Source organism: Cebus imitator, unplaced genomic scaffold, assembly GCF_001604975.1.
Source record: "Cebus imitator isolate Cc_AM_T3 unplaced genomic scaffold, Cebus_imitator-1.0 Scaffold15, whole genome shotgun sequence".
In the NCBI taxonomy this organism is placed as follows: domain Eukaryota; kingdom Metazoa; phylum Chordata; class Mammalia; order Primates; family Cebidae; genus Cebus; species Cebus imitator.
In genome coordinates, this window is record NW_016107330.1 from 4,409,604 (window position 1) to 4,428,623 (window position 19,020).

Genomic DNA, 19,020 nt, shown 5'->3' on the forward strand with positions numbered 1-19,020 from the left:
TACTGGTAAAGAGACCTGTTTGCTCTCTAAGACTTAAACTTTGAAGTGTTTAAATAATGAGTCAAACCTTTTTTTACTTTTAAATAAGTACTCAGAACCAACTTATAGCTTGCAAAGACCTGAAATGGAGATTTTAAAATATTAACTCAATTCTATTTAGGTTTTATATGTGACCTCAAACATTTAAATATCTTTTCAAGTAGTGATGTCAGAGAGTGAATCAACATAAATGTCGTTCAGAGGCAATGTTAACTTGGTATTGCTGAAAGCTGTGTGTTGAATACATGCAGCGAACAGGTAGATTGACAGTGGGCCTGACTTCATTTTCATTCTGAGACAGAGAAAAACAAAGGGCTGAATTCCTCATAGTTCTGGACCTCAGCTTCTTTGCATGACAGCTGCTATGCTTACAGCTGTGCGTTGCATGTGGTGCCTTTCAGAATTCATCAGATTGCTGTTGGATCATAGGCTTGTTTGGGCAGGGCAAAGCCCTAATTTCTTTACATCCAAAGTAGTGGACCCTTCTCCTCTCTCCTCTCATCACCTCTCCCCCATCTCCTCCTCTCCCTCCCCCATATTCATTCATTCACCTAATGTTTGTTTAGCCCATGCTGTGTGCTAGGCACTGTGCTCTGTTGTACCGCACAGTGATGAGCAAAAAGGCAGCAGTAACTTCTCACGGCGCCTGTAGTCTCTTGGGGGAATCATCATTAAATCAGTAAATAGCTGATCAGCGCCTAGATGATTGGCACGTAGTGGGCCCTCAATAAATATTCATTGATTGGCAATGACTCACACAAATGTGTTGAAGGAAAAGAAAGCAGTGTTGTGAGAACACAGTTCATATTGTCTGCGACCATGGAGCATGCAGTTTTGCCCATGGGCCAAAGATGGGCATACATCAGACATTTTAAACTAGAGTTTAATTTGGATTCTCAGCTTTGTGATCTTCACTTTTTACATATCTGAGCAGCCTCTGTAAAATGGAAAACATGTTACTTGAATGAAATAGATTAAACTTTCAGGTAGAGAGCAAGGAGGGTTTTTAGTGTCAGGTGTTTCAGGTTATTTTAATGTGAACCATAGAAAGATCACAATTATAAAATGGCATAGAAACGGTCAAATTTAGACGTATTTCTCATCTTGTTGATCTCTGTCCCGTTTGTTTTGGCGAGAAATGAGAAATTGAATTTGCTTGTTAGCAGTAAGCAATGACTGTTGGCAAATGCTCTTTCAGAATGTAGACTATCATGGCAGTGTTTTCCCTGCTTTCTCAGCTGCATAAGAGCCTTACCTGAAGTTCTTTTAACCTGGAGAAATAGCAGTGGCTTTCTACAAATGGGCTTAGTGGAAGGAATGAAAAACGGGATGCCTGGGTGTTTACCAGGTATGCGATTTTGAGCAGCTCATGTCACCTCTCCGAGACGAAGTTTCCCTAGCCTTAAAAATGAATATCATAATATCGATGATACTTGTGCCACCTAATCTCACAAAGTTGTCAAGAGCAAGTGAGATAATAAAAACATGCTCTGTGAAGCCGTGGGCTCTTGGAAATGTAACTACCACGTCTCAGAACAGGGTTGGCATTTACTTCCCTGCTACTTGCGGAGGAACTACTGACTTGGTGACTCATTTATTCAGTGGGAATTTATGGAGCACCTGTGGAAGCTCAGAATAAGCGTTGGGTCTCTTCTTTCCCTCTTTCTTCCTATGTCACAGCCTCATTCTGTGCTGATTCACCCTTGTTTTAGGCCTAGTTCTAACCTATTGACCTCACTGTTCACAGCAAATTAGGAGAAAATAGTTTATATTTATAGCAGCAGGAAGTTTTATACCTGAAAGCTGGACATTGAAGAAAATAAAGTTTATAACAAAAATCAGCAATGAATAATAAAGAACAGGTTTTGTAAGATCATTTAATAGGTTCAGGTAGTCCTTCATAAAAACCTTAAGTAGTGCCTGAGAATATCAACTAGTTTATAAGCATTTATCTCCATGACTTTGAGTCACCACAGAACAGTTAAATTATAATCAGCTTAGCAAAGTGGTATTTTATCTGTCTTTACCATCAGAATTGTTTAAATTAAAAACCTTGGTACTGTGAAGAACTCTAAAGTCTTTTGAAATTGTATATATTTGAAATTCTTCAGTAAAGGTGTTGAATAACAAGCCTTTAGAAATTTAAAATTTAGGGAGATAAGAGAGCCATATGCAAAGATAACTCTAAGGTATTTTTTTTTTTTTTTTTTTTAAAGTGCTAAACAGATGGTACAGGCAGTAAGGACTGTTGCCCTCCCTAAGAGGAGGAAAAAGGGATGCTGAGCTGGGCTGGGCTGGCTAGGGAGACTTTATGTAGAAAGGGTGGCAGGATGGGGACATTTCAGAACAGAGAGAGGAACGAGAAGGACGTTAAGTGGAACCTTGGGGGCTGAGAAGTTGTAACTGTGTGGATGGTCTTCCTCTCTGTTATTTAACATGTATTCCGTGCATCTGTGTCAGGTACTATTCTGGGGGCTGGAGTTTCAGCAAAGAACTAAAATGAGAAGGGTACCTGTTCACATAGAATCACGTTCTGGAGAGTGGGGGACTGCAGGCCAACAGATGAAGTAGGCATGCCTTGTAATGTCAATAGTGTGTCGTAGGGTAGGTTGTATGGCCTGACTGTTGGTGGGTGGCTAGGGGTGACCTTTCTGAGGTTGTGACATAAATGACACAGGAAGTTCTAGGGGCTGAGGGCTCCAGGAAGAGGGACCCAGTTCTATTAGCAGTTGTACTCATTATAAAATAGCTTACATGAGTATATTCGGAGTATGAAACTTAGTTCTGCAAATGGACATATATTGGCCCTTTTTCTGCCAGGTGCTGCACCAAGCTGCTGGGTTGGTTGGTGGGGAGAGGAGAGATGACTATAGCAGGTACCATCCTCCTCCAGTGCGGAGTCTCCAGGTCTGTTTCATTACAGCCACGTGCAGGTCAGACTTAGTGGGTGTTCTGGTTGGTGAGGGGGAAGGAAATGGGCACTTCCAAAACTGGAAAACTTGTCCAAGATTCCTCTACCAACGAGTATCACAGTCCAAATTTGAACCAGGTTTTCCATACCTTTTCTTTATATAATATGCAGCTTTTTGTCTACATGCGGTTGGCAACACCAAGTGACAACATTGGTTCCATTTAAAGTTGAAATTAGAGAATACATTTAATAAACGCAGAGTGGTTGGGCTTCCATGGAGTTTGATCTCCTAACCTTTCCTAGCAGCTGGCAGCTCTGTTTCAGACTACAAGCTGAATGACAGAGGCCTGTGTCTGAGGATGGGCCTTATGCCTACGGGGTGCCTGGTGGGCAGGTCGTGTGCCCACTCACAGGGCACTGGCCTGTGGTTCCTGTTTGCAGGTGCTGGAGCAGGATGTGGAGCACTTGGACACGGCAGCGTTTCTGTGTCTGGCTTTATGCTGGCAACCTTGTGGTGTTGGACACAAATAAGCTGCTTCCGGGTTGGTCAGTCTTAGAGGGGCCTGTCTCTGCCCTAGCTTTCTGGCTGCCTCCTGAGGGTGCCTTTGCTGAGCATTGAATGTTCTGTCACTGGTGGTTGCTTGCCAGGATGAACTCTCTGCTGTTGTGGTGGTGGTCTGTTTTTAAAAGCTCAGTACAGTTTTAATTAGTATTTTTTCAACAGTAGGAGTTAGGGAATTAAAAAAAAAATGCAGTTCTGCTGCTGCTGCTGAATTGCACCAAACTGAGATAAAAATGTTGGTCAGTATTTTCATTTTGTGCCTTTGATTCTTATAATTTATCCTTGTTCACAGGGAAATTATGTGGACTAAAACTTTTCAAAGCATTTTGCAAATTTCTCACCAGTATTTTAGTGGGTGAATTTGCAAAAATCCTAACATATGCCATGATTAAAAAGTTTTAAACATCATAATTATGTGTATTGGGAACCATGCTGTGCTCTATTTTTAGGTTATTTTGGTTCTCTTGTCCATATGTAAATTGGAAGGTGAGACTTCCTAATACAGAAAAAAGGTTTGATTATGATTACATTTTCTAAAGGATACAAAAGAGGTAACAAGACCCTTATATTTAGTTCAAAATACTTTAGTTGATTTTTACAAATCCACTTATAATTTGAAAGTAAAAAACCCCATTTCCTGTGCTTTCCTTCAATATGAACACTAGGTTCTTTTTCTAAATTATGAATTTTTATTTAGTTTCATGTTTCAGTTTACAGATAGCTGTTACGATATTCAAACTAATGTTCATAGGAGTATTACAGAGAGGAGGGTGTAGTTTTTTATTTTATTAGAAAAAAACTTTTAAAGTTTATTTATTTATTTTGTAGAGACAGGGTCTCTCTGTGTTGCCAGATTGGATTCCAACTCCTGAGCTGAAGCCGTCTTCCTTAGCTTCCCTAATAGCTGGTATTACAGGCATGCAGGGTGGAGTTTTGTATTTAAAGCTGCCTCTAAAGAATTGAGGAATTGGATAAATATCCCAAAAACACCATTATGGAGGTTAAAAATGGACATTTCTTTTAGTTAAAGGTTGTATGGGGAGCTGGAGTTGAAGTTTCAAGTAGACTGGCATGGTACTTTGTAGGCAATAGATTGCTTGTTTATATTTCACATGCTGCCAGGCACAGGCCTTGACTTTTATTTTGACCATTCATCTGGCTGACAGTGTTTTATTAGTGTTCATAATTTGGTTGAAATGGTTTAGAGGAGCTGAATGACGTGGAGAAGCAAAAGTTATTTGAAAATGCTATTGTTTCTTTAAGTGAAAAAGAGAAATACTGAAAGTAGCTGTTTTTCTTTTAGCCACTCAGATTAAACCAGTTTTCATACATTACAAGAGTTCTTGGCTGAATTTATTTATACAGTGTATTTTGATAAGGACGTATGTCATGCCTTGACACTTATTTGCACGTCATGTCATGCCATGAATCACTCATTTCTATTGATGATGACAATGACAGCAATTATCCTTGTTTCTAGCATTGTGCTGGTTGCTCTGTGTATACTATGGCTAAGCCTCCCAATAACACTGCAAAGTTGAGGTCAGTTATCATCAGTTGTAGAAGAGGAAACTGATGCTCCAAGGGGCTACATGCTTTGGCCAAGTTCACATAGGTCCCAAATTAAAGGCTCTGTCTTACCTAAATCCAGTTTTCATGCATGATGTTTCTAAGTAGGACAGATATACTGTCTAAGTTGCAGTGTTTTATTTACTTTACTGACTAGCCAAGGTGAATTTTCACTGCTCACCGTAAGAAGTGCCTACTTTAAATAGCAAGACTGTGATTAAGTGAAGTCTTTGGTGTAGGAGAGATCAGTTACGGTGACACCTTTGGTTATTTTTGCTTTGGAGATTTATGAATTGCATAGGTGTGTTGCATTCCTTTGAGCACCCCAGATAAACAGTTTTTAAAAACACAGATTGAGTTTTTACCCCTTGCTAGCTGTTGTCTGTCAAGTGTTTTTTAAATGACATATTTGTTGTTCTAGGTTTCTAATGAATATTTTCTTTCTCTTAGGTTTTATATTACTTTGCCGTTAGTTTTGAAACCAAAAGAGCACAGTGAGACAGACATTGCTTTTGCCCAGCTCCCTCTGCAGTGCAGAGGATCGAGTCTAGGATTATAGAGCTCTTTCATTTTGTCCTATTGATGAGAAGCCGATGATTAGCTTCCAACTTGGCAGCACTGGTCTTGTGTTGAGACTGGCTTAACAGTCTGGCTGCTCTACCAATAAAAGTATACATTTTAAAGTTTTCTTGAGCTGAATGTTATAGATTATGAACATGCTTTAATTAATGTGCGCCCTAAAGATTATTACAGAAACTGTAAGTACAGTTCTGATTTGTTTGTAGATATAATTGAGTTACATCATGCTTGCTAGTTTTTTCAATGTTAGGAGGTGACATTTTGTTTTTGTTTTGCCAGAAAGTTTATTTGTCGAGTGGGATAGCTTTTTTTTTTTTTTTTTTTTTTTTTTTTTATTTAAGAAGAATACACTTGAACTATTTGAAGCAGTACCTTCTTAGGAGGTTTTGTTTGCTGATAAAGCTTTCCTATTCTAGCTGCTTGACTCATGCCAGAGGAGAAACATTAAAGGAGACCAGAAGGTGAAAAGAGTTGCCCTAACCTACAGGTGTGTGCTCATGAATTTTCCTAATGAGGAAGACTCATTGATTTCCTCATTGTCTTTTTTTTTTTTTTTTTTTGAGATGGAGTTTCGCTCTTGTTACCCAGGCTGGAGTGCAATGGCGCGATCTCGGCTCACCGCAACCTCCGCCTCCTGGGTTCAGGCAATTCTCCTGCCTCAACCTCCTGAGTCTCTGGGATTACAGGCACGCGCCACCATGCCCAGCTAATGTTTTGTATTTTTAGTAGAGACGGGGTTTCACCATGTTGACCAGGATGGTCTCGATCTCTTGACCTCGTGATCCTCCCGCCTCGGCCTCCCAAAGTGCTGGGATTACAGGCTTGAGCCACCGCGCCCGGCCTCCTCATTGTCTTTATTCCACAATAGAGTCTTAGAATATGTATGTCTATATAAAATTTTTAAAGCTTCTTGAGTTTGTAGCCAAATGTAATGTGGCTTTTTTTACTTGGAACTTTTACTGAGAGTGCTTGATTCGATTGTTCCTTAAAGAGGTAGTAAGTATTTAACACCCCCCAACCACCCAAACACATACTGTAGGCAAAACACAACTGCAGTTTCGTAGTCTATGCTTTCATTTTTTCAAACTTCTTTAGCATTTTTTTTTTCTGTTCTAACCTTTTCTCTGAAAAATAGGAGAAGTTATCTTTGTTTAAAAGGTTAAAACTTAGGAGGCTGAGGCAGGAGAATTGCCTGAACCCAGGAGGCGGAGGTTGCGGTGAGCCGAGATCGCGCCATTGCACTCCAGCCTGGGTAACAAGAGCGAAACTCCATCTCAAAAAAAAAGGTTAAAACTTGGTGCGTATATTAGGAAAATGTCCTGAGGGATTCTGGATAAGGGACTAGAACATTCTCAGTATTTTGAAGCATTTATTTTAGCTGCTTCTTATTCCTGCTTCTGTGGCCATGATCCTGAAATTTAAAAATGTTTTGATGAAAGTTTTACTAATCTAGTGAATGTGCAGTTATTTTGGATGCTTAATATTAAAAGTACATAACATTTATTTTTAATATACAGAGAATATTCTAATGAATAAGATGATGATACTGTGTGTGTAGTATATTAGTTTCTAAGATAATATGACATCTAAAATACTGCTAATTTGATACTTTCATAACTTTCATTTTGATATGTTCTTGTTTAATCAGTGTCTAAACAATGAAACCTAATTTCACTCTTAATGAATTATAACTCTCTGTTCCCGGTTAATGGACAGTAGCAAAGGATTGACTTCTGTTAAGAAGAAAACTAATATAGCATTGCTTAGGCTAAAATTCCCGTCTTTTTTTTTTTTTTTTTTTTTTTTAAAGAAAAACTAGTGATAAACAATCTTTTTTCTTGTATTTATATTTTTTTTTTTTTTTTTTTTTTTTTAAAGAAAAACTAGTGATAAACAATCTTTTTTCTTGTATTTATAATCCTACCTTTTGGTGTAGTCTTTTGTAGATTTCCTGAGGCGTCACATGCCACAAAAATGAAGGCAAACTGGTTTGTTCACCCATGTTTAGAACCCCAAAACGGAATTCTGTGCAATGTTTGAAGTTGCAGTGCCATTTAGAATGGGCAACAATGAAATTTCTGAGTGTTGTTTTTTTTTTTTTTTTTTTTTAAAAACCATTTGGCCTCTCAGGTTCTGTTTTCATTCTCTTGCCAGTTGGAGATGTAATATATGCCTTTCTGGTTCTGTTGGCTACATTTTTGTCTTTCATATGTGGGATTATCAGAGCCTGCTTCTCTGGAATAGGGAGATTACTGGCCATAAGCAGAATGTCTAAGAGCCTGTGAGAAATGAGAGTTCCTAGCTCTCCACCTCTTGCCTTGTTGCTTCCGCCATGAGGATGTGAATGTTGGTCATAGCTGGGTGCTAAGTCTTGTATTCTTCTGTAGCAGGTTTATGCTGTGGGCAGCACCATGATGATCAGAGTTGTAGTTTTGATCTTTTACATGTGGAACAATCTCCTTGTCTATTTACACATAATGGACTCTAATTTTTGTAAGATTAACACTAATGTTGAAATTATAATTTCCCTCTGACATCCAAGAAAATAAGTAAAAGGGAGTATCAATAATAAGTAATAAAAAATGTATGTTGTTAATGGTCTCAATCTTAGATTTTTGGACCAGGAGTTTAAGATTCCAAATCTACTTGATTTTAGGAATTTTGTTAATTGCTAAAGGTGTAATCCGTAGTGTCTTTCCCTTGTTAGATGGGTCATGGGAGTGTTTGATAACAAGATCAAATTTGCGTTAAGCTCTTAATAACTCTTTTCCGTTATCATTATAAATCCAAGAATTCAGGATAGAAGATAATGCAAATTAGCTTTCTCATCCCGCCGCCCAAGATGCCGAAAGGAAAGAAGGCCAAGGGGAAGAAGGTGGCTCCGGCCCCTGCTGTCGTTAAGAAGCAGGAGGCCAAGAAAGTGGTGAATCCACTATTTGAGAAAAGGCCTAAAAATTTTGGCATTGGACAAGATATCCAGCCCAAAAGAGACCTCACCCGCTTTGTGAAATGGCCCCGCTATATCAGGTTGCAGCGGCAGAGAGCCATCCTCTATAAGCGGCTGAAAGTGCCTCCTGCAATTAACCAATTCACCCAAGCCCTGGACCGCCAAACAGCTACCCAGCTGCTTAAGCTGGCCCACAAGTACAGACCAGAGACGAAGCAAGAAAAGAAGCGGAGGCTGTTGGCTCGGGCCGAGAAAAAAGCGGCTGGCAAAGGGGACGTCCCCAGTAAGAGACCACCTGTCCTCCGAGCAGGAGTTAACAGCGTCACCACCTTGGTGGAGAACAAGAAAGCTCAGCTGGTGGTGATTGCACACGATGTGGATCCCATTGAGCTGGTTGTCTTCTTGCCTGCCCTCTGTCGTAAAATGGGAGTCCCTTACTGCATCATCAAGGGTAAGGCAAGACTGGGACGTCTAGTTCATAGGAAGACCTGCACCACTGTCGCCTTCACACACGTTAATCCGGAAGACAAAGGTGCTTTGGCTAAGCTGGTGGAAGGTGTTCGCACCAACTACAATGACAGATACGATGAGATCCGGCGTCACTGGGGAGGCAATGTCCTGGGTCCCAAGTCTGTGGCTCGCATTGCCAAGCTAGAAAAGGCAAAGGCTAAAGAACTTGCCACGAAATTGGGTTAAATGTAAATAACTGTTTCTGTAAAAAAAAATAATTAATGCAAAAAAAAAAAAAAAAAAAAGAAGATAATGCAAATTACTGTCTGTATGCCAAGATAAAATTTGGGGTTGTAATAGAGTGTAGAAAATATTAAATCAAGAAAAAGTGATACTTAATTTCTGTCTGACCTTTTCAAATTTTAAAGACAGAGTCCTATAAATTTCATGGGTGATTGTCAAAAAGTACGTGAAATTGGTGAACTTTGTTTTCATAGAGAATGATTCTTGTGCTTCCTCCTACTCCCTCTTCAGTTTCTATGCTAAGCACATTAAAAAATAAAATAAAATAAAAATTTTTTTTAGTGGATGGAAATTCATTGCTTGGGCTTCACTGTTCCTTTTGCATTAGATATAGATTGATCAGTACTTTGAAAATGGGTAACTTGTTTAAAATGAGCCTGGAGTGTATGTGTATGTTGGGTAGAGAGGAAAGGGGAAAATTTGCTGGCCCAGCTATATCTTGAATGTTAGGAGATGCACAATATGCAGAATTCATTGTGATACACCAGAACATAGCCTTAGAATTAAGAGACCAGATTCAAATACCAGCTCCACCAGTTAATAGCATTGTGACTTAAGATGGGTTACTCTCCACCTTTTGGTCTTTAATTTGCCTGTCTGTAAAATGGGAATATGAGCTACCTAACCTACAGGGGTGCTGTGAGTATTAAGTGAGAACATTATAGGAACATTTCTGGTACACCAACTTTTGGTTCATCCTGTTGTAGTGGTAGGCACTAGCAAAATTCATTCTGTAGCAACTGCCATTCTTTGGCCTGTTGGCACACTTCTTAAAAAACAAAACAAAACAAAACAAAAAAACAGTTTTGCCATCTTGTGTAGCATGTTCTCTTAAAATCCGTATATTTTCCTTTCGCATTGTGGAGTGAATTAAGGTGATTCAAATTAGGTAAGAGTAAAGGTCTTCTTTGGATCTGCAACTAAATATATACATCACGGCACTAAGGAATTCTTCATATGCAAGAAACCTGCTTCTCTCTTAAAAGCCGTCTTATTTCACTGTTACCCAAACTAGGACACCTGTGGTGACATAGGTTGGTGCATTAGGTAACTGTTGGAATTTGATTTGTTCCATTTGCCTGGCAGAAGTAAACACATCTTACTGTTATGTGGTCCAAAGCACTCATGACTGTTAAAACAGGATTTTATGTGAGTGAGTTTTTCTTGACATTTTCTTAGATATTAAATTATCAGACAGCCTTTAAAGTAATCATGTGGGAGCAATTTCAGGGCTTTATATGACAGATTTTTTTTTTTTTTTTTTAACATTCTTTCTGGGTGTGAAATCAGGAAAAGCCAAATGGGTGAAAGGATTATTTTCTTAGAAGGTACTAATTAATTTGAAGATACCAGTTTCCTGGGAAGAAATGTCCTGATTATCTGTGCAGCATCTTTACTGAGCATTCTGAGGAGTTGGAGTTCTTTTTCAGGGATTACACAGGTACATTCCTTCTGTTGAAAGGCAATGCTTGTACATACTCACAACTTAACTTTGTAATAACACAGGAGTCCTTGAGCCCCCAGTGTTGTCTACCAAATAATTGTGTTTACATCCATTTGTGACTGTATGGGGAGAAGGGCCTTAGGTGTTACTTGATACTCAGAGGGGTCTGAAGTCTCCTCTCCAAAAGACTAAGAACCACCACAGCGAGCCAATATGTTCAGTTTTCAAACTCAAGCAGAGACAGTTAGAAGCAATAAAATCAGTAGGTTACAGACTTTAAAAATGAAGTATACTCATAGCTTACACTATTCGAGCATTTATATATTGATGTGGACATGAGGGACAGAATTCTCTCAAACGTCTGTCCTCATTGGACTTGTACATTTTTATAATAGTATCTGGGTGGGATCCTGTGAATCAATGGACAACAAATGAACAAAACAAATGGATGAATTAGGAATTGTTAGTGGAAGCAGATTGTCATTGTTTTCATACGAAGGGGAACATATGCCGACAATTGAGATTGTAGGCCTGTGCTTTCTGTAATTTGTTTAGTAGAATCTACTGTGGATACTCCTTACAATCAATTCCATTTATTGAGTCTGTGCCAGGCACCGTGTGTCATTCGTTTTGTGCATTACCTCATTTTCTTCTTTTGATGACAATATCAGATTAGTATTACCAGTATATATAATAGTTGGTTCCCATCTGCCTCAAATGGATTTGTTTCTCGTTAAATCAAATCATGGCCCAAGGGCTGCACAATGTACTTTCATGCTCTTTCACTTTTATGGGTTTCTGTTTTTGAGGACCAAACTTATCTTGAGGACCTACTTTATTCTGAGTGCCACCACCACACTGGAGAAGGGAACAAGAGCCTAGTCCACTGTCTCACCTCAGTTTGGGTCACCTCTTTGCAGGGAGCACATGTGACCTTGGAGACACAGTAACCTTCTGGGAGCAGGTGAAATGAGTGCGTGGGTTGAGAGACCCTTTCCATCAACGGTGGACACTGGCCTAGGAACGACTCCTGTTTAAAGCCCTAGTCCTCTGTGAGCCTTCCCTCCCAGGCTTAATTTGTTCCCTATGGGCATTATTTTACCCCTATATTGGCAAAAAAAAATAGAAAAAGCATCAGCTCAAGGACATTGTGGGATAGTCCTTGGAGACCAGCACCAAGGAAGATTTCATGCCTCTGAAAGGCTCCCTTCTCAGTGCCAGAACCTGTTAGCAAGGCCAGGTCTGCAGTGCGAGCTCCTTAGGCTTCCCCCACTTCATCGAGTTCCATTGGTGGATGGCACTTTATTTCCTCCGCTCCTCCCTCTTTTCTCCTTCTCTGTCTCTCCTGACTCCTTGCTTTTTTCACTATCCTTCCTTTCCGTTTTCTCTATTTTTAATGAAATACAGATTCTTGAGAAGATCTTTTCCACTCAAAGTTTGCTTCTTGTTAACATTAGCAGGGTGTTTCTGCAGAGGGGCTTGTTTTTTACAACGTTAAACAGGCATGTAACTTCAATTTTAAATTCTTTCATGGCAGACATCTTTGTAGTAATATATATTTGTATTCCCTGTAGCTCATAAGTGTTGTATAGCTAATAAGCAGCCAAGGAAAATTATCAGAATACTTACTTACTTTACCATGATTCCAGAAACTTGACAAAGTACTCAAGAAATTTTTAAAAAATCTATCAAGAATAATAAGTTTGGGCTAAATTTTAATAGCAGTCTGATATAGTCTGAATAGCACATCTGAGAATGAGATACACATTGCTGAATAGGCTAGTAGAGTTTTGTGTTTAGGTGGAGATCTATTTAAAAAATCTGGATTTGGGCTGGGCATGGTGGCTCATGTCTGTAATCCCAGCACTTCAGGTGGCCCAGGCAGGCGGATCACCTGAGGTCAGGAGTTTGAGAGCATCTTGGTCAACATGGTGAAACCCCCCCTTTGCTGAAAATACAAAATTAGCCAGGCATAGTGGCTCATGCCTGTAATTTCAGCTACTTGGGAGACTGAGGCAGGAAAATAACCTGAGCCACTGGAGGCGGAGGTTGCAGTGAGCTGAGATTGCACCATTGCAGTTCAGCCTGGGCAACAGATCAAGACTCTTTTTCAAAAAAAAAAAAATCGATTTGAATTTAAATGTAACTTTTGATTTAAAAGAGTTTATAAGAATAATATGTTTTAGCTTCATCCTGTTCTTCAATCGGAAGTACAGGCTTGGCAGCTCTGAGTTTACCAGAGGGGATGAGTTTGTGCTAGACGATGTGCGTGCGGAAGCCTGGAGGGGTACCAGGTCTTTTTCCTTGGATTATATGTTGGTCCATAAGTGCTGAGAGGGGCACAGCTGCGGACAAGGAGGTGGCCGGGCACAGTTGAGATCTTCCGCTGCAGTGGGATCTGGTTGATCAGCAGTAGTGGAGCTGAGTCTGAAAACCTGTGCTGGACTAAAAGTGCCTCATTTCACAGTGGGGCTGAGTGATTAGGTAGCTTAATATCTCTGTAAATGCTCTTGTTTTTGTAAACGTCTGTTAAAATGTGGCCTAATCAAATGCCATTGTCTGGTTTTTGCATTTTTAAGAGAAGCAAAATAAAGGTACAGAATGATTATCACAGCCAACTGCCAAGACATTGACCCTTAGGTTAATACCGGCAGGCACTCAACGTGATTGTTTAAATTAGATATTTTATTTAAATAATGATGGGTATAATAACCAAGTGCAGTGAACAAGAAAAAGAATATGGGGTTTGTGGCTGGAAAGAGGAAACATTAATTTTTTGTTTGAAGTGATGTGTTGCATAGAATTGAAAGATACTACCAAAAGGTTAACAGGCGTAATTTGAATGCTAAGCATTTTTGGCTCTTTAATAATATCTGTTCTATTTTTAATCCCTTTAAAGTCTTTATAACTGTGTGTCCATTGTGGATTTGATATTGCTGGGAATTTTGGCGTTTCTCTGAACGTTTTTTCTGAGTTGAATACATGAAAAGTCATGTGTTCTTTTTTTGCATAATATAAACAAATGTTTATTTGAGAAAATACAATCAGATAGAGATATCATACCCTTATCAGTACTCTCTCACTGGGAGCCACCTGCCAAAATCTGAATGTATATTCTTTTGATTTTCCTTAAGTTTATCTCTGTGGATGTATCATAGACTGATTTTATTAATTAGTCATATGGCTTGACCATTGTTCTTACGGGCATTTCTGTAACCAAATGTGAAGAATGAATTTTGAATGTTTTCATTGTATCTTGTTTCATATTTATGTCAGATTTTTACTTCTTGAAAATATTTTAAAACTTGATGTAGTTAATTCATCAGGATGCAGTATTGTAAATTTTGCTATAGGCTTTGAATGGGGAAACATGACTTTCTTTGCCGAGTTCTTGAGGGTGTGGCAGTCCCCTCTGTTTTCAGGGTTGCCAGGCGCTGGAAACACACCTCCTCTACAACAGCACCCACTTTGTTTTTTTGGTCGCAGGGGGCTGAGTCCGTAACTCGAATTAGGTTGTTTATTTTGTAGTTGCCTCTTCACTATTTATATGTAAGGTTTTCAGATTTTAGGTACATTTTTCAGGCTACTAAAAAAAACATGAGAAGGAAGCCTAGAAATTAATTATAAAGTAGAACAGGTCAGCCGCTTGTTTATATGTCATTACTTTCCTAAATAATTTTGTTCATGCCACAACAGTTTTTGAGGCTCCAATGAATGTAAGGAAACTTAATGCTTTCTTATCTTGAATTTGGTGAAGTTTATTTGGGAAGCCCTTTCTAAGATTTGGAATTATCTAGTCAAAACCACTGAATGCCTTTTTCTGACAGCGTAAAAGCCTGGACTCCCTTCTGACAGATCTTTGCTGTTCTCCCCTGAGCCTGACATTTGGAAGAGTTAGGGGAGCCTGCAGCCTCCACAGCTGCAGAAGCTGTGCAGCAGCCCCCTGGCAGGAAGCAAGCATTTCAGGAATTTATACTGTGATCTGCAGAACTGCAAAATCTAGAACTTTCCACTGTTTCTGTTGGAAGCAAAACCTAGAGTTGTGTTTTAATACCATGAGCTACTTAAAACCAGATAGGTTTTATTTTTATAATTTGCCTCCAGGATTACAGATAGTTCTTGGTGAGTTTAACTGCAGAAAAGGATGTGAATTATGCCAAAAGAGCTTAACAGAATTTTTTACTGTCAGATAAGTTTCAAAATTATTTTCAGTGAAAAAGGCACCTATAGAAGAATGCATGGCATGTTACTTTTATAAATACTAACTGTTGCAACGTCTTACTACTTCAGATCTGCGGGGCTTGCTTGGCCACTGATCGCTCCTTGACCAGTTGTAACAGCCACTTGTGATCCTCTGATAACCATACCCCCCTGCTGACATCTCTGAAAGCCTCTCTGCTTGAGGCACACTGATGTCCCCATCAGTCCTTCTGCCCGGGTTTCCCGTTTCTTTTGTTAATGACATTTGATGACTTCCAGAGTACCAAGTAATACTCTTACATTAAAGCATGCATTCAGAATTTTGAAATGAACTGTTAATTACTTACGAAAACTTAGCTTTATGTATCCATTTCCAGCTTCTCCCTTCCTCTCTGTCACCCCAACTGCAGAATGTTAAACTCACATAGGCAGCAGAACTGAGGTCTAATTCCAGTTGACCTTAACCATCTCACACATAGCATCACCTGGGCCATTCTTAAGATAACAGCTCTGCTATTATCCATCGATTCCCTTTCCTTACCAACACAATCTATTGCAGATTTTTTTTTTTAATTTTATAGGGGTAATTTAACATGTACTTTATACTTCTGCCAGTTAAGCCTTTTCATCTTGCTTTGAGAACTCTAATCTCCAAACCAGATGTATCCTGAGTGGTTCTAGTGCCACAGCTGGCCTGCTTTCACAGAAGACGCCTTGGACTTTCAACAGTTTGGAAGGCTGTATAATAATGCCTTATTCATACTTAACCTGAAGTGCAGGTAACAGAAGCTCTTTTTGCTCCAGAGTGTTCAGGTTCTTCTCTCAGCTTTGAGCATATTGAGTTCAGCATCTACCCTGTTCTGTAGGGTCTGTGCCCTCAGCTTTGCCGTATGCTTTTGTCAGAGCCTTTCTTCAGTCTAGTATGAAAGCAAGGTTCCAGTCTTCAGCTTTCCTAAGAAGGGCCTTCTTATCTAGGGGCAGGAAGAAGAGGAAGACTGCAAAAGAGTGAGATTCTAGATCGTAGTGCCATAAGTCTGGGAGGAGGAACTCTAAGAATGAAGGAAGTACAAAGTTGTCGGATGTCAAGGAGAAACTTGGGGCAAATAAAGCCTGAAGAACTCTTGGGTTTTATAATTATGGTATCAGTGGTAACCATGGGAATTGGATTCCTGTAGAGTAGAGAGGGTGGAAGTTTAGGTGCAAGGATGAAGGACTGACGTAGGGCAGAGGAACTGGAGGCAGCAGGCACAACCCACCTTGGTGAGGTGGTATCAGCCCTGTTAGGAAGCCTGTGTCCTTGATGACCTTCCATGGTACAACTATGGAAATCTCCCAGTCGGAGTCTTGTCTGATTTGGAATCAACTGTGTATCTGAGGAAGAGGTGAGCTCCCCAAATGAAGATTGGATGGACCTAGCTTCTGTTTACAGATATTTAATTCTGATTTTATCCTTGAGAGTTGGATAGCTCCCCAGTGAGGAGGCAGCACATGTAGAGTTACATGGAGTCTTAAATTTAATTCATTTAAATCACCAAATTTATGAGCCTTCACTGTTGTAATGAATTTTTAATGTAACTTGAGCAAGTCTCCCAGAATTTTGCATTCTCTCCACTGCCTGAACATTTTAAAGTGAAACATTATTCTCTAGAATTTCCTGGTGTGTCTGTCCAGTTTATTAGGATAGTAGAACATAGTCCAGACCTAGGTTAAATTTTTCATGTGATGCTTTAGGCAATTTTGATTTTGCAACTCATATCCAAGACACCAGCAGTATAATGCTATACACTGTCTTAGAAAATAGTTGTTATGGTTGTTGAATGTCTTTGTATGGTAGCTATTTCACTAGAAAATCCAGTTTTATTGATATTATTCAGTGGTGCATCATGCTTGTTCAGATCAGGGCTCTGTGCTGTTGACTGTTACTTGTTTCTGGCACAACATAAAATAGAAACAAAAAAATGCATTCCAATTTGATTGTTGCTTTTAAAAAAAAAAAAACTATAAATGCAATTCTAGTCTTTGTTTTGTTTTTTGAGACTATCTCTGTCGCCCAGGCTGGAGTGCAGTGGCACTACCATGGCTCACTGCAGTCTCGACCTTCTGGGCTCAGTTAATCCTTCCACCTCAGCCTCCCAAGTAGTTGGCACCACAGGCATATGCCACCACGCTCAGCTAAATTTTTTTTTTTTTTGTAGAGATGAGAGTCTCACTATGTTGCCCAGGCTGATCTTGAGTCCCCAAGCTCAAGCAGTTTGCCTATCTTGGCCTCCCAAAGTGCTAGGATTACAGGCATGAGCCATTGTGCTTGGCCAGTGCAAGTCTTTATGCAACTTTTGTCACTTGCCCTTGAAACCAGTGAAATAATGGATGTAAAGTGCTTTGTAAAGTAAGGTATGCTGCTGGATGCCGTGACTCACACCTGTAATCCCAACACTTTGAGAGGCCGAGGCGAGAGGATTGCTTGAGACCAGGCGTTCAAGACCAGCTTGGGCAACGTAGCGAGATCTTGTCTCTACAAAAAAGAAACACAATTAGCTGGATGTGGTGGCACATGCCTGTAGTTTCAGCTACCTGGAGGGCTGAGGCAGGAGGATCACCTGAGCCCAGGAGGTCAAGGCTGCAGAGAACCAAGATCACGACATCGCACTCTAGACTGGATGACAGAGTAAGACACAGAGTGAGATTTTGTCTCAAAAAAAAAAAATAAATAAATAAAAATGAGGTATGCATATTAACTTATTACTGATATTAAGAAGTAACTGTAAGAGAAAGATCATTTTTAATATTTTGTTTTTGAGTTTTCTTTTTCTTTTTTTTTTTTTTTTTTTTTTTTTATTTTTTTTTTTTTTTTTTTTTTTTTTTTTTTTTGAGACAGAGTTTCACTCTTGTTGTCCAGGCTGGAGTGCAGTGGGGTGATCTTGGCTCACTGCAGCCTCTGCCTCAGCCTCCCGAGTAGCTGGGATTATAGGCACCCTCCACCATGGCTGGCTAATTTTTGTATTTTTAGTAGGGAGGGGGTTTCACCATGTTGGCCAGACTGGTCTTGAACTCTTGACTTCAGGTGATCCACCCGCCTCGGCCTCCCAAAGTGCTGGAATTACTACTCCCTGCCCTTGAGTTTTCATTCTGGCTCTACAGCGAATGTAGTTGTGTGACCTTGGACAGGTTATTTCACATCTCTGCTCTTTGGATATGTCCCCTGTAAAGTGATTTATGCATTGGGACTTTGGGGGCTTCTAGCAAAATGGATCCATTAAGTGCTAGGGGCATCAGTTTTACAATAAGGGCACAATACAGGCCCCAAAATGAATATACTACATTGGTGTTATTCTCATCAACTAAGTACACAGTTAAACATTATTTTTGGTACGTGAGCATCTTGATGCAGTAGATAACTGCTGTTTTCCTTCTGTTGCATTCAATTTCTCATCTTGATGTATTCATTTCTTTTCCTCATGTTCATAGTGTTGTCCTGTCCCTCTGCTCTTCCTTGTCATCATTTCCATTTCACTTTCCTCGTGTTTCATTCCTCTGTCTTTCTTGTCTAGACCAAGCGGAGCAGCCAGCTGGCAGTAGCGCCCTGTAGGACCCCCAGGACCTGATGGTAAGTGCACTTGTGTGCTTGCCAGGCTCCCAGCGGCTCCTGCTCCTCTGCCTCACAGAGAGAAGCTCACAAATTTCCTTCTCCCCTTTGTAAATGTCCTTATGGGTTGGTTTGTTTTTTCTTTTAATTTGATGACATATAAGACAAATCAAGTGTCGGAAGAAACCAGTACTGGTTTAAAGAAATGTAGCAGGTTCCACTACCTGTTGTTTCAATATTTGGCAGTTGTGAGGGACACCAAGCATGTGTGTGTATAGGCAGGACCCCTGGTTTGACCTTTTGTTTTGCCATAGACTGATTAGTCCTTCTCTGGCCCTGGCCTTCAGTTTCTTTCATAAAATTGCAGGCAGGAAAGGTGAATTTGATAGTCCCTTCATCTCTAGTCTAAGGCCCTCATGACAAGAAGTAACCT

The 19,020-nt window shown here is 39.8% G+C and overlaps 2 protein-coding genes across 2 annotated transcripts in view; both read left to right on the forward strand.

The window, feature by feature from the left end:
• Positions 1-19,020, forward strand: part of PRDM2 (PR/SET domain 2) — a 122,790-nt gene that overhangs the window by 52,024 nt on the left and 51,746 nt on the right.
• LOC108286715 (60S ribosomal protein L7a) lies at positions 8,480-10,131 on the forward strand. Its single transcript, XM_037729865.1, has one exon. The coding sequence runs from the start codon at positions 8,503-8,505 to the stop codon at positions 9,301-9,303; it is 801 nt and encodes a 266-aa protein (XP_037585793.1). The 5' UTR covers positions 8,480-8,502; the 3' UTR covers positions 9,304-10,131.